The sequence below is a fragment of the Macaca thibetana genome, chromosome 20 (assembly GCF_024542745.1).
Source record: "Macaca thibetana thibetana isolate TM-01 chromosome 20, ASM2454274v1, whole genome shotgun sequence".
Classification (NCBI taxonomy): Eukaryota; Metazoa; Chordata; class Mammalia; order Primates; family Cercopithecidae; genus Macaca; species Macaca thibetana.
In genome coordinates, this window is record NC_065597.1 from 14,533,542 (window position 1) to 14,549,014 (window position 15,473).

Consider the following 15,473-nt stretch of genomic DNA (forward strand, 5'->3'; position numbering starts at 1 on the left):
CAGGGAACCTGATTTCGTGCCACTCACAGCCTTGTAGTGGGGGCAGACAAGCCCACAGATAACACCCGGGAATGAGAAGAATCTTCACCTTTCACAGGCTGCCTGATACAGCCCCCTGGCCACAGCACAATCCCCTTCTCCGTACAATCCCATTCTCCGTTCTTGAAGCCACAGAGTGCAATATTTCACAGCATAAACATTCCATTTGGGAGCTGTGATAATCTTGAGAAAGATTTTCATTTATAGTGACCCTGCCTCTCTTTCCTTACAGATTCCCCTCATTGCCCCTAATTCAACTCTGGAACTAGGTGGAAACCACAGAACCAAACTAAGGCAGGGTTTCATATAGCCGAGGATAGCTGTCTTGCCCTGCAACGAGACTTCTCTTTCCTGCACCCTTGAGCTGTGTGTGTGTTCAGCCATTCCGATGAAGCTACAGTTTCTTTGTTGGTATCTTTCTTAGGAGATTCCCTGCAAGTGGTTTGTTAACATTATTCATGCAGACAGAGAAAGCGATGGGCTGTGGACCTGCTGAGCTCCAACAGGTACAGAGTAGTTCTGTTGCCAGACCCCATTATGGTCTTTGGCCACCATGCCAACCTCGGGCTTCCTCTGAGTTTGTCATCAAGTAAAACCCGTAGATATTTTGTTATTGTTGTTTGCATGAACTCTGAAGACCCCAGGTCTCTTCCATCTTCCATTGGTTTAGCAGATTGCCTGAAATTAAATGTAGGGCTTCATGTTTTTCCTTCTAAAGTTTGGTCCTGTTAGTTTGGGCCTGTCGTTCCAACTCATGGAGATTTTTTTTCTCAGTCTTGATTCCACCATTGAGCATTTTAATTATTCCCTTGAGCTTGGTGTGCTCTGCAAGTGGGCATGCCTGCATGGTCTTGTTCCTCAAGCTGTTGATTTCAATCAGCCGAGTAGGGACAAGACAGAGCCTTGTGGCGTGTCCCGAGACACACGGACCTCTGTGTTGACGCTTAAAGTAATGGCATCATTAGTCGGCTATAAAGTTGGCCACAGTTTATTATCTGAAAGCTGTTTTGCTGTCCTGGATATAAAGAAATGATAAATTTTGTGCTACCTTATTAAGATAAAAAAGCATACTTTACTGTATTTCTCAGATCATTAAGTCTAAGTAAGGATATTTTTGGGTTTATTTTATGTGGGTTTTCTTACTGGACCTACAGCTAATTGCTAATTCCTCAGGATCATCCCCCCACCTAAAATTCTTTTCCAGCAACTGTTGAATCTGTTTGAAAACGATGAAGAACTTGCAGTATATAGTTTACAACATATTCTTGAAGTATATCCATATCCATTAAGTCACTCTGACATTGTGACTTTCTCCAAAACGATGCACACACATCACTCTTTCCCCTCCACTTGCTTTGTATTACTTTATATTGCTTTTTATTTGAGTGTATTTGTGTGTGGTCTCTCTTCTCCACAAGAATGTAAGCCGAGACCTTTTATCATGGATTCTCTAGCATTGGACACATAGTACATGCTCAGTAAATGCCGAACGAATGAATATGTTTCCTGATCTGTAGGTTCTGGAATCTGCCTTTTGTCCTTCTTTAAAAATCAGGATATTGGACCTACATTTCAGTTCTTTGCAGCAGCTTCTCCTACCTCCTTTATCCTCTCTTGTCTGTCTAAAGATATCCAAGCAAATCAGTCTGCTTCGAACTGTTCCCCTCATCCCCATCACTCTCAAGCAAGAAAAGCGTGTTTGGGTGAGATGCCAGTGTTGTTCTGCATGAGCAGTCCCAGGATCCCATCACCTTAGGACAGTCCCTGGGTGCTTAAAGACTGAGCGTGAATGTGAGATGTAGGGATGTTCTAGTGTTCTCTTTTGAAAATCAGACATTAAAGAAAAACAGGCTGGATGCGGTGGCTCACGCCTGTAATCCCAGCACTTTGGGAGGCCAAGGTGGGCAGATTGCCTGAGCTCAGGAGTTTGAGACCAGCCTGGCCAACACGTTGAAACACTATCTCTACTAAAAATACAAAAAAAAAAAAAAAAAAAAAGAAAGGTTAGCCAGACATGGTGACGGTTGCCTGTAGTCCCAGCTACTCAGGAGGCTGAGGCAGGAGAATTGCTTGAGCCCAGGAGGTGGAGGTTGCAGTGAGCTGAGATCGCACCGCTGCACTCCAGCCTGGACGACTAAGGAAAACTGCCTGAGAGCACAGACTCCACACCCATACTGTCTGGTTTGTCAGTTAGGCCATATAACTGTGGGCCACCTCAGTTTTCCCATCTCGAAAATGGGGATAAAGATAGTATCTATTGGCTAGGCATGTGGCTCATGCCTGTAATCCCAGCACTTTGGGAGGCCGAGACGGGTGGATCACGAGGTCAGGAGATCAAGACCATCCTGGCTAACATGGTGAAACCCCATCTCTACTAAAAATACAAAAAATTAGCCAGGTGTGGTGGTGGGCGCCTGTAGTCCTAGCTACTCGGGAGGCTGAGGCAGGAGAGTGGCGTGAACCTGGGAGGTGGAGCTTTCAGCGAGCCAAGATTGCGCCACTGCACTCCAGCTTGGGCGACAGAGCGAGACTCCGTCCGAAAAAAAAAAAAAAAGTGTCTATCTCCTAGTGTGGGTATGAGGATCAAAGAGATATGCTGTACCTGTGGGTCTTAACACAACGCCTAACTCATTAAGTGATGACTTCCATTATGATGATTTTCAATTTTGTTTTCCTTTTTTTTTTTTTTTTAAAGAGACTGAGTCTTGTTTTTGTCACCCAGGCTGGAGTGCAGTGGCCCGATCATAGCTCACTGCAGCCTTGAACTCTTGGGCTCCAGCAATCCTCCTGTCTCAATGATGGTTTTAATTTTACAGAGCTTTGAGAAATAAAGGCACAAAGGAGGAAATGAAGTCACCTATAACCTCATTCCCTGGAATTCACCATTGTAAAAATTGTAATATAAGTCTCTCCTATTTTCCTCTACATAATACCTATATGTGCTTTGCTCATTCAGCATCTGTATGATGATTTTCCCATGCTTATAAATAGTTTCTTTAAAGAAAGCATCTTTATAACAACATATGGAGCTCTGTGCACTGTAATTTATTTAGGGTCTCTGTTTTTGCCTAAATTTTTCCTCTTTTTTTTTCTGTTATAAATGCTGTGATGAATAAACCTAAATCTCCACGCATTGCTTAGGTTGTTTCCTTAGGATGAATTCCTAGAACGGGGAATTGTCGAGTTAAGGGGGAGGGATGTGCATTTTTGAGGCCTTCAGTGTATGCTGCCTGGTCACCTGTAGGAAGGCGGTACTCACTTCCTCTCCCTCCGGCAGAGCAGGGCATCACCCAGGGAAACAGGCATCCTTGCCTGCTGGCTGATGTCTCTTGAGTGATCCCGCATGGGACATTCTTGGAGGCAACAGTTTCTCACTGCCTCTGTTCTCTCTTTGTTTTTCCTCCTTTCCCCTTTGTTTCCCTTCTTGGTTTCCTACCAGACAGCCTCTTGTGAAAGGACTGCCTAATTAACCCTGTGCTAATTAACAATTTAAAATTACACGGTGCGACTGTTCATGTTTAATTCTCCGGGAGCTGGAGCAACAGCAGGAGCCCCTCCCCTTCGTCATAACCACACCCCTGCCACCCCAGCTTCCCTGAAACTGTCGCATTTTACCCAGTCCTGCCTCCTTAAGGGAACAGGATAAAACTGTCGTAAGCACGTTTTTAAAGAGGGAGATGAACGTTTTGATTAATAGGGAGTTACAGGGTAACAGGGTAGAGTTTTATCCTTTTAAACAATCTTTGAAAAGTAAAGATTGACATTTGCAAAGATGCAGTGGGCTTTACAGGTGGTTCCAAGGGAGCTTGGAAGATGAGCAGGGGTTGGGGGGTGCTTGATGAAGGTGCTGGAATTCTTCTGTACAAGATTACCTTTCAAATGGCAGATTTAAGTGCTAAGCAGAGAGTGAGCAAGCTAGGTCATTCCTATATCTTCCCTTTAACTTTCTCATTGGAGAGATGTGCTCTATTAAAATCTAACTGAATTCTTAAAGCCCATATGTTTAGTGCAACATTGGGGGTTGTGAGTAGAATACCTGGACATTTGATAGAGGGAGTTCTGGGTGCCACCAGCAGAGAAGCGGGCTGCAGGAAGGGAGGAGGGGTGTGAACCTGTACGAGCTGGCCCTGGCACTAGGGAAGCACTGGGAAGGGGCACAGAGCCTGAAGAGAGGTATGCGTGTCGGGCTGGTGGGGCTGCTTGGAAAAGCGCGAGGACCCACTGGGTTCCCAGGCTGCCCTCTGTAACTGAAGATCATTGATTTTACGGGAAACCGTGTTTACAGACAGAGTGCTGATCGACCTGCCGAGTTGACTTCTGCCTCCTTAAGTAAGAACTACCTTTTTCTTATTGACTGGCTGATAAACAGAGCGAGAGAGAGACAGCCGGCTGTGGGGGGGAGTGGCAGATGCCCCAAGACCCTTGAGCCGCAGGATGGGGCCGGTTGGAGAGACTTCCTTATCTCTGTGCGCAGGTCCCCGTCTTCTCCATCTCCATCCCTGCACCTCCCAGGGACCACAGGGAGTCTAAGACTGACCTTCCCTGGTTACCTAGCAATACGGGTACCAAGGACAGAAGAGCTGTGCTTGGTACCTGTATTGGTGAAGATGGAGTGAAGTAGAGTGTCTTAAGTTTAACGCACGGTCCCTGAGGATGGTGTGAAAATGCAGATTCTGATGGGGCAGGAGGAGAGAGTGCATGTGTCTTAAGCTCCCCGGAGAGGATAGTGCTTCAAGTCCATGAACCACGCTTTGTTTGGCAACGGGCCTGCTTGTCGCAGCTGGTACACATGGGAAGGAGGCCCAGAGGAGGTAGCTTGGGTCCTGCAGTCGGTTCCTCCTCTCCCACCCGTGTCCTCATGGCTGCTGCTCCCCATGAATGGGTGGGCTCTAGTGTCACCACCACAGGGTCACCAACCACCATCATAGGTGGGTACGGTGTCATTCTTTCCTGACATCTTCTGCTTTGCAGTAGAAAAAGTAAGGGAGGTTTTAAAAGTCCCAGCCCCTTGGCTGGATACTTTGTGGAAGAGGAGGAGGAATAAGAGGAGAACAGAGCAAGAGAAGCCCACCAATTAATTGGTAAACGCTTGCAGGTTTCTCTGGCCCAGCCCAGGCTGGAGAGGAGATTGGCTTTGCTGTCGATAAACAAGTCCCTGGTGCAGCATCAAAGCTGTTCTCCTTTATCAATCGTGGCCCCCCCCCTTCCCGCATGTTCCTGTAACTTACCAAGCATTTATGACATTGATTTTACAATCGGGCTGTTAACCCTCCCGCCCCTTCAGGCCTGCCAACCTTTTTGGCCCAAGCTGTCAATCAGATGTCGTCCAGCCAATCAGAAGCATCCCTAAGAAGAGTGACCCTGTAGTCTCACCTGTATCCCGGCTCAACCTTGTGAGGAAGTCCCATTGCGTTTGCTGTTTGGTTTGATTTAGTGTAGTCGTCTCTGTTTAAAATGAATATGTCCTTTCTAAGGCGCATGGAACTTTGCGGTTGCAAAATCTGAGGTTATAAACGGAGAGATGGGGTGTGTGTTTGCATGTGTGTATTAGACATATCATAGCTTTAGTCTTCCAAAAAGTTATTTCTCCCTGAGACTTGTGGTAAACCTGCCGTCCCCATCTTTTCCCGAGGGGGAGCTGTTGACTCATTGTGCAGTCAATAATCAAGAACTGAAAAAAAGATTGGGAAGATAGGGGCTGTCGGGGAGGGAAGTAAGATCAAACCTGGCCGAAACCTTCACCAGCTGGCTATGAATGAGATGGTGGGTGGAGAAGCGGCCACATGTTCTCCAGGAGGAGCTGCAGGGGAATGGTGCCTGGGGACCTACGGGCGAAGGATCAAGGCTCTGCGAGGTGCTGAGCTGCCTGTAGGAGCAGGGCCAGACGGAATAATCACCCCTGCGATGATATTACCGCAGGAGCAGAGTGGCGGCGATCTGATGCCTCCCTCCCCAGGGACGTGAGGTCTCAGAGGGCACATTCAGCTCAGTGGCACTTTGGAGTCGGAAATGGAAAAGCCCCAGGGCTGAATGACAGCTGGTTGGGTAGCGACTAATAACTAAGAGGCAGGTGTGGAGCTGGGGCTTGCCGAGCCCAGCTGCCGTCTCGGCTTGCCACTCAGATCCTTGATAGCAAAAACCACCAAGCACGTGGGGAACGCACTCCCTCCAGCCAGGGCCAGATAGAAGCTGCTGGAGGGGGTGTTGGCAGATCCAGAGTCTGGTCCATTCCTGCTGGAAATACCAAGCTCACGTTTTGCACCTATGTAGTTTTAGTCTGAAGTCAGCTGAGTCACAGGCCAGGGAGCTTGACTGGTATGGGTGGAGGAGACAGGAATCTGGGGACCCATCTTCTCTTCTGTTTCACAGTGGTCAGATTAGCACTGAGCCAGTTTTTAGATTCAAGCCCCTCAGTTTTACTGCTTATAAAATGGGACTGATGCCTCCCAGACCTGCAGAGGACTTTGCGGAGTGCGTCTAGTCCTGCACGCCTGCCCTGTGAACCTCAGGTTCCTCACCCACCTTCTTTGAACTTCTGAAACTAGAACCACGGTCAGTAAAAGCCACGGCAACTTTTCTAAATCCATGAGCGTATCCCACGCTACCGTCGTTTTTCCGGGAACATTGAACCTTCCTCTTCTCAGCCCTCCTCTGTATTCCCCTGAGCCACAGACAGTGCGGGGAGCTGATGCTGACTTTGTGTGAGTTGTCCAGAAGTGGTAGGGCTGTGGCTGTGACCTTGTGGGGGGGCTGGAGAGATGATGCGTCTATTCTCCACTGTGGCCTATCGAAGCTATGCTGGCGAAGAATGGATATTCCTGCTCGTCTTCAGGGGCAGAGCAGTGACAATTCGAAGTCGAAGAGGCCTGCTCCCGGCCTTCTTTCCCCATGTCCCTTGCTCAGGCTGTTGACCCGGCCGCGCCACCCCTGTGTGCTGGACCGTGCGGGGCAGTGTCCCCAGGCCCGCCCTCTGTCCGGTGTCTCTGTGTTGTGGGTGTTGTGGACAGAAGCCTCTTAGAGCGCTCCGTGCGGTGGGACCTCAGCCTCGGCCCTCCTAACCTCTTTCCTTTCTCTCTCTCTTTCCCCTCTCTCCCTCCTCCCCCCTTGCCTCCGCCCTTCAGGTCCGATCCTCCGTACTGGGTGCAATGAAAGCTCCACGCAGGCCTTACCATGGAAGGCTGTGACTCGCCCGTCGTCTCGGGGAAGGACAATGGGTGCGGTATCCCTCAGCACCAGCAATGGACTGAACTCAACAGCACCCACCTCCCTGACAAACCCAGTAGCATGGAGCAGTCCACAGGCGAGAGCCACGGGCCCTTGGACAGCCTGAGGGCCCCCTTCAATGAGCGCCTTGCGGAGAGCACCGCGTCGGCCGGGCCCCCCGCCGAGCCCGCCAGCAAGGAGGTCACCTGCAACGAATGTTCGGCTTCCTTTGCCAGCCTCCAGACCTACATGGAGCACCACTGCCCCAGCACGCGCCCCCCGCCGCCCCTGAGAGAGGAGAGCGCCAGCGACACCGGTGAGGAGGGGGACGAGGAGAGTGACGTGGAGAACCTGGCCGGGGAGATCGTCTACCAGCCGGACGGCTCCGCGTACATTGTGGAGAGCCTGAGCCAGCTGACCCAGGGCGGGGGCGCCTGTGGGAGTGGCAGCGGCAGTGGGCCTCTCCCCTCGCTTTTCCTGAACTCTCTCCCTGGCGTGGGGGGCAAGCAAGGGGACCCCTCGTGTGCTGCACCCGTGTACCCGCAGATCATCAACACTTTCCACATAGCCTCATCCTTCGGGAAATGGTTTGAGGGCCCAGACCAGGCTTTCCCGAATACCTCAGCCCTGGCGGGGCTCAGCCCCGTCCTGCACAGCTTCCGCGTGTTCGACGTGCGACACAAAAGCAACAAGGATTACCTGAACAGCGACGGCTCTGCCAAAAGCTCCTGCGTATCCAAAGATGTTCCTAACAATGTGGACCTGTCCAAATTCGATGGCTTTGTGCTCTACGGCAAGAGGAAGCCCATCCTGATGTGTTTCTTGTGCAAACTCTCCTTCGGGTACGTCCGTTCGTTTGTGACCCACGCGGTGCATGACCATCGAATGACCCTGAGCGAAGACGAGCGGAAAATTCTTAGCAATAAGAACATCTCCGCTATCATCCAAGGGATCGGCAAAGACAAGGAACCCCTTGTAAGTTTTCTGGAACCAAAAAACAAGAACTTTCAACACCCTTTAGTTTCCACAGCTAACCTCATAGGCCCCGGACACAGTTTTTATGGTAAATTTAGTGGCATTCGAATGGAAGGGGAGGAAGCTCTCCCAGCCGGCTCCGCCGCTGGCCCCGAGCAGCCCCAGGCTGGTCTCTTGACCCCCAGCACCCTGTTGAACCTTGGCGGGCTCACCAGCTCGGTCCTGAAGACCCCCATTACCTCAGTCCCCCTGGGGCCTCTGGCTTCCAGTCCTACCAAATCCTCAGAGGGCAAGGACTCCGGGGCGGCGGAAGGAGAGAAGCAGGAAGTGGGCGACGGGGATTGCTTCTCGGAGAAAGTAGAGCCAGCCGAAGAGGAGGCGGAGGAGGAAGAGGAGGAGGAAGAGGCGGAGGAGGAGGAGGAAGAAGAGGAGGAGGAAGAAGAGGAGGAGGAAGACGAGGGTTGCAAAGGACTCTTTCCAAGCGAGTTGGATGAGGAACTGGAGGACAGGCCTCACGAGGAGCCTGGGGCCGCAGCAGGTAGTAGCAGCAAAAAGGACCTTGCTCTCTCAAACCAAAGCATTTCTAACTCCCCCTTAATGCCTAACGTGCTCCAGACGCTGTCGAGGGGCACAGCTTCTACTAGTTCTAATTCTGCTTCTTCCTTTGTTGTCTTTGATGGTGCGAACAGGAGGAATCGTTTAAGCTTTAACAGTGAGGGCGTCAGGGCCAATGTGGCAGAGGGCGGCAGGAGGCTGGACTTCGCTGACGAAAGTGCCAATAAAGACAATGCCACAGCACCAGAACCAAATGAAAGCACAGAGGGCGACGATGGGGGCTTCGTTCCCCATCACCAGCACGCTGGCTCCCTCTGCGAGCTTGGGGTTGGGGAGTGCCCCTCGGGGAGTGGCGTGGAGTGCCCCAAATGCGACACGGTCCTGGGCTCCTCCCGCTCGCTGGGCGGTCATATGACCATGATGCATTCTCGTAACTCGTGTAAGACACTCAAGTGCCCCAAGTGCAACTGGCACTATAAGTACCAGCAGACCCTGGAGGCACACATGAAGGAGAAGCACCCGGAGCCGGGGGGCTCCTGCGTCTACTGCAAAAGCGGGCAGCCCCACCCCCGGCTGGCACGAGGCGAGAGCTACACGTGTGGTTACAAGCCTTTCCGCTGCGAGGTGTGTAACTACTCCACAACTACCAAAGGCAACCTCAGTATTCATATGCAGTCCGACAAGCATCTCAACAACATGCAGAACCTGCAGAACGGAGGGGGGGAGCAGGTCTTCAGCCACACTGCCGGGGCGGCGGCGGCGGCGGCGGCTGCGGCGGCGGCAGCGGCCAATATCAGTAGCTCCTGCGGGGCCCCCTCGCCCACCAAACCAAAAACCAAACCCACCTGGCGGTGCGAGGTGTGTGATTATGAGACCAACGTGGCCAGGAACCTCCGCATTCACATGACCAGTGAGAAGCACATGCATAACATGATGTTACTGCAGCAGAACATGACCCAGATCCAACACAACCGCCACCTGGGCCTCGGCAGCCTGCCCTCGCCCGCCGAGGCCGAGCTCTACCAATACTACCTGGCCCAGAACATGAACCTGCCCAACCTGAAGATGGACAGTGCTGCCTCCGACGCCCAGTTCATGATGAGCGGATTCCAGCTGGATCCCGCGGGGCCCATGGCCGCCATGACGCCTGCTCTAGGTGAGGATGACTACGTGTTTGTCTGTTTTCATGATAGGAATTTAACCAGGGAGAATGGTGAATAGGGTGAGATAGTCCTGTGGATTCAGTTGACTCTGGTCTTCTTGAGTGGTTTTTGTGTAAACTGGATTGTCTTACAGTCAAGTATTTATTCTCAAGAATCCCTTGAACTCTGTGTGTGCATATGGAAAAGTTTATGCATTCAAGAGAGATACGATTGTACTCTGGCTACATGGGGCCGGGATTAAAATGTGAGTGTTTCCTCTAGTTTTCTGTTCCCATTCTGTCTTTCTCTGTCTCTTTTTTCAATTTGAAAAATCACTATAATCACCCAAAACTTTGGGGTTTCATCAGATATTTACTGAAACTTACAGGAAACTATAGCTGAGGCAGTCATCTCAATAAGAGGACTAGGGACAGTTATCTCTGTGATTTAAATAGAGACAATCATCTCAATAATAGGAATTTGGAATAGGAATTGGAATAACATATGTATGTTATTCATATAGCCAAAGGCTGATTCTTTGCGGAGCTGGGAGCCGCCCAGATAGACTCCACAAGGTTCTCTGTATATTTATGAGGATCTCGATGAAAGAGATGTGATTTTTTTTTTTTCTTATTTTAGATGAGTACTTGGTGATTAGAATAGTTGGGAATTAATTGGGAATTGAATTGCCCCAGTGGCACTGTTGTGAGGGGTGTGAGAGATGAATAACAAGTAAGTCGTAAACATTGTCCATGGAGGAAAGTTAACTGTTAATAGCAGTTAGATCCTGGTTAGCAGAGCCTTTGTTGCCGGAAAGAATGACCTCTGCTTTAGAGAAACTGATGTGGCTCTGTCCAGGCTCCCAGTCTTACCAATGAGCTTACCATTATCTAGAATAGGACGGATTTGGGTGCTGAAAACTTTGAGTTTTTACGTAGTACGAACCACAGCCACTTTGAGGATAGCTGCTGCCGCCAAAACAATCTACAGATGGGTTTCATGAGAACCCTTTGATAGCTGGGCCATTCATGCCTCCACCCTGTATGCCTCAAACAGGATCCTGCCTGCGCCACATCCCGTGACCCTGCTAATGGACTTCGTGGGACCAGTGACAACGGCCTGAATTAAGCAATATGCCATTATTGACATGGGAATAGGTTGTTCTTGGCAACAGAGTGTCAGTGAGGACTTTTTTCCGGGATGGCTTAGATGACTGCAGAGCCAAGCCTCACCAGTTGGCAGGTGTTTATTTGTGTAGTGTTTTAGTGCTAATTGTTGCCTATGAGTTATATTTCAAAGCGTTCCATTGGTTTTTCTTGCTATGTATTCAACTTTGAATCCTTAGTACTTTAATCTTTTCCTTTTGAAATATTTGCCCATTGATCCTTTATTACCAAATGATTTGAAGGTATTTGACCAACTGGCTAATCGTGGATGCACAAGCACCGGTCGCCTTATTTGTCCCCAGGGTGAACCATGCACGCCAGGGGATGGGCGTGAGTACACTATGGTTTTTTTTTAAACCAGTAGGAGTTGGAAGGAGTCAGAGAATCTTGGGAGGCAGATATTGGAGCAAATCAAACATAATGGAAGTGAAATGAAGACAGAACATGGGTAGGTTCATGTTGGGTCAAAGTGAGGTTTTTTTTTTTTGAGACAGTCTCTCTTTGTCACCCAGGCTGGAGTGCAGTGGCGTCATCTCGGCTCACTGCAACCTCCACCTCCTGGGGTTCAAGCGATACTCCTGCCATAGCATCCTAAGTAGCTGGGATTACAGGCCCCCACCACCATGCCTGGCTAATTTTGTATTTTTAGTAGAGATGGGGCTTCACCATGTTGGCCAGGCTGGTCTCAAACTCTTGACCTCAGGTGATCCGTCCACCTTGGCCTCCCAAAGTGCTGGGATTACAGACGTGAGTCACTGTGCCCGGCCTAAAGTGAGGCTTTTTAATTATCTTGAGAACAGGTAACTAAGGCTCGCATTGAGAAGTAGAGAAATATTTCACTTTAACACCAAGTGTCTGTGAGTCTTTGGGGCATCATGCACTGTCCTGGGCATTGCGGCAGATTCAGAAGGAGCAGAAGAATGAAGCCCTGTGTTCTAGACACACATGGAAGGGCCGCACCTTATTTCTTGGAGAGACTAGAACTCTTCCTCCCAAAGGATTTATCCAACTCAGTCACAAAGGGCCCTTGAATTTCCAGTGTCACTACTTGTTGGCCAAGGGGAGTCCCTGGAAACCTGTGCCTTCCTTGGTCCACGAGAGCTGCTAAGAAGGTGTGAGAGACTCAAATCCTTTATGCCGGAAGCTCAAGTGGGTGTGGGGGCCATAGGAAGTGTCCAAAGGACTTGGAATTTGAGTTGTATGATCTCAGTAGGAGAAACCAACTTATGCAAATAAAAACAGCCATAACTTTCAGTTCTAGCTGTGGCTCTACTGATTTTTGTCTTTTTTTTTTTTTTTTTTTTTCCCATAGTCCATTTATAAGATGGCTGTAGGTGTTATTAGACGTGACTGAGTTCTGAAGGGGGAAAAAAGTTTTTGTGAAATGCACTCCTCCTTACAAGGTGATTGTTCTCATACTTCCCTTGCCAGAGCCCTCTTTATTATCATCAAACAGACACTGATTCTGGGGATGCATCTTTTCAGAGGCCTTTGAGGAAAGGGTTGGGGCTCCTTTGCCTAGTACTGTTGGATCTGCTGCTTTTTGTAGACAGCACATTAGATTTGAGGCCTTGTGAACATCCTCCCAAACCTTCCTTTCGACTCTGAAGTTTAGCATAGCACCAAGAAAGTGGTTGCTTGTGAGGGTGGCTGTGTGTTTCCCAAGTAGCCAGCCAGCCCCTGGACACCTGCACAAGGTTTAACAGCTCCCTTCATCTTCCTTTGATTCCAGAGTGTGCCTTTTAATCCATGTGCCTTCCTGACGATGTGCTGATGGGCAGGCTCACGTGTCAAGGTGTCAGTTCCAGTGTTAGAGTTAGGTGTATGCCCAGAGATGGGGACCCGCTCCAACACCACGTATCCAGTGTGGCTCAAGACTAAAGACCTGCCAAATTCTTTTTTTCATTTCTTTTTTTGAGATGGAGTTTCACTCTTGTCGCCCCAGCTGGAGTGCAATAGCGCGATCTTGGCTCACTGCAGCCCCTGCCTCCCGGGTTCAAGCAATTCTAATGCCTCAGCCTTCCGAGTAGCTGGGATTATAGGCATGCGCCACCACGCCCAGCTGATTTTTGTATTTTCAGTAGAGACGGGGTTTCACCACATTGGCTAGGCTGGTCTTGAACTCCTGACCTCAGGTGATCCGCCCACCTTGGCCTCCCAAAGTGCTGGGATTACAGGTGTGAGCCACTATGCTCAACTCCAGTTTCTTCTTTGTAGGGGCCCTGCTCCTAATTGTTTGTGAATTGGGTGAGATTACTCCACTCTGTGGCAGTTGAATTAGCAGATTTGCAGGATTCTAAGCCCTGGGGCTTGTTTCTCTGAGGCATAGTTCTTGAAGGGAGTTTTCACTTGCCTGTCATCCTCACTCGTTTCAGCACTCTGCTGCTTCTATCCTTTGCATTTCATTTTAAGAGCCTAGCATGCTGGCTAGGCATGGTGGCTTATGCCTATAATCCAGCACTGTGGGAGTCCAAGGATCACTTGAACCCGGGAATTTGAGACCAGTCTGGGCAACATCTCAACAACAAAAAAAATTATTTTTAAGATCAGCCAGGTGTGGTGGGGTGCACCTGTAGTCCCAGCTACTTGAGAGGCTGAGGCGGGTGGATCAGTTGAGCCTTGGTGGTCCAGACTGCAGTGAACCACTCCAGCCTGGGCAACAAGTGAGATCTTGTCTCTTAAAAAAAAAAAAAAAAAAAAAAAGAGCTTAAAGTGGAAACTGGGACTTAGTTTCCTCTGCTTATTCCAAGGATTTCTCATTTTCACTCAGGCATCAGCAAGTGACGGCTGAATTTCTCTTTAGAGCAATATTGATGTGCCGAGGTTAAATCTAAAAAGTGGAGACGATTTGATACTTCAGGTGGTTGGCATCAGAAACAAATATATGTTTGCTCCTTGTCTTACCCTCCGGGCAGTTTCTGCTTTGACTGAACACCGAGTATGTTTCATGAATGTTGCCTGGCCTTCGTCCCCGTTAAGGGATGGAGCTTTTAGGCTTTTTTTCTTTTTTTTCTTTCTGTTTTTCTTTCTTGTCCTAAAAAGAATGTCATAGTTATGGTTCCTCTCACCAGGGGAGATGGGAAGACAGACAACAAGCTGAAAGCTTCCTAAGCCTTCTGGAATGCATGTGCAAAAGATTTCTGTGGCTCACTAGACTGTCCGTGAGCTTCAAACGCAGCTGCTGGTCTGCTTAGCAGAGCCTGTACTGATCTTGTCACTCGAGGTGACTTGTGTAGCGTCAATAAGAAAATCATAAAAAAAAGAAAAAATCTTTTCTCTGATGAGCCACTGACTTGGATTTTAATCAGTTATAAAAAATAAAATAACCTTGGCCCAACCACACATTAAAGGTCAAATTTAAATATCAGTTGGGGAGGTGGGGCAGACCCAGTAGCTCAAGAGCATATGTGTTTAGGAAAGAGAAACTAGACACCAGTGCCCAGCTTTCTGCTTGACCGTATACTTCTAGGAACTGGAGGGAAGGCTGCTCTCTTCAGGCCTTTCTCCCGGTAGAAATAAGCCCTTGCAGTATTAATTTACCGTAGCAAATGTGAGCTTGTCCCAGGTTTATGCAGGGCAGTGATGGCCTGAAAAAGACCAGGGTGGGAGAGGGAGGAAGAGATCCTCTCTCGGCCCTTTTTGTGGAGATGTGGAGCTCACCCTCCTGTCTCAGTGCCTATCTGGGTCCACTTCCTGAACATGTGACAGTCCCATTCTTTTTTCACTCTTGTCTAGCACAGCAAACATTTGGGCATCTGTGCCCTCTGTAGAGGGCTGGGCACTCTATAGAGGTCCAGCGAGGATAAGACTGAACACCTGTCCTAGGGAGGTGGCACCTTGATGGGGATCCCAGCTATGGTGCATTTCTGTATGTAGGTGACTGAATGGCAAAGGGATGGTGATAGGTCCTAGAGTAGCTCTGCATGTCACACAGGGCGGAGGCTCAGGAAAGAGAACAGGCGGCCCTACTGGGAAGACATGGGAGGGTTGGCAACATTGACTGACGGGAGGGATATTGACCAGAGGGGAGTGGTGAGGAGTAGAGGGATTACTCCCCAAGTCTTTTTATATTTTGTTTTGTTTTGTTTTTGAGACAGGGTCCTGCTCTGTCACCAGGGCTGGAGCTGAGTGACACGGTCTCAGCTCACTGCAGCCTCTGCCTCTGGGGCTCAAGTGATCCTCCCTTCTCAGTCCCGGAGTAGCTGGAACTACAGGCATGCACCACCATGCCTGGCTAGTTTCCGTTGTATATTTTGTACACCATGTTGTCCAGACTGGTCTCGAACTCCTAGGATCAAGTGATCTGCCTGCCTTGGCCTCCTGAAGTGCTTGGATTAGGTGCGTGAGACACTGCGTCCAGCCACACTCCCCAGATCTTTGCTTTAGAGAGGCA

At 49.5% G+C, this 15,473-nt stretch overlaps 1 protein-coding gene across 3 annotated transcripts in view; it reads left to right on the forward strand.

The window, feature by feature from the left end:
- Positions 1 to 15,473, forward strand: part of ZFHX3 (zinc finger homeobox 3) — a 264,815-nt gene that overhangs the window by 81,118 nt on the left and 168,224 nt on the right. For 2 of the 3 annotated variants that reach the window (XM_050772653.1, XM_050772655.1), the window contains exons 1-2: positions 2,315 to 6,591; positions 7,161 to 9,928. In XM_050772653.1, coding sequence (XP_050628610.1) covers positions 7,210 to 9,928 — 2,719 coding nt within the window. In that variant the 5' untranslated portion in view covers positions 2,315 to 6,591; positions 7,161 to 7,209. Of the gene's footprint in view, positions 1 to 2,314; positions 6,592 to 7,160; positions 9,929 to 15,473 lie in introns of those variants that run through there. The other variant, XM_050772654.1, reaches the window with a different exon arrangement.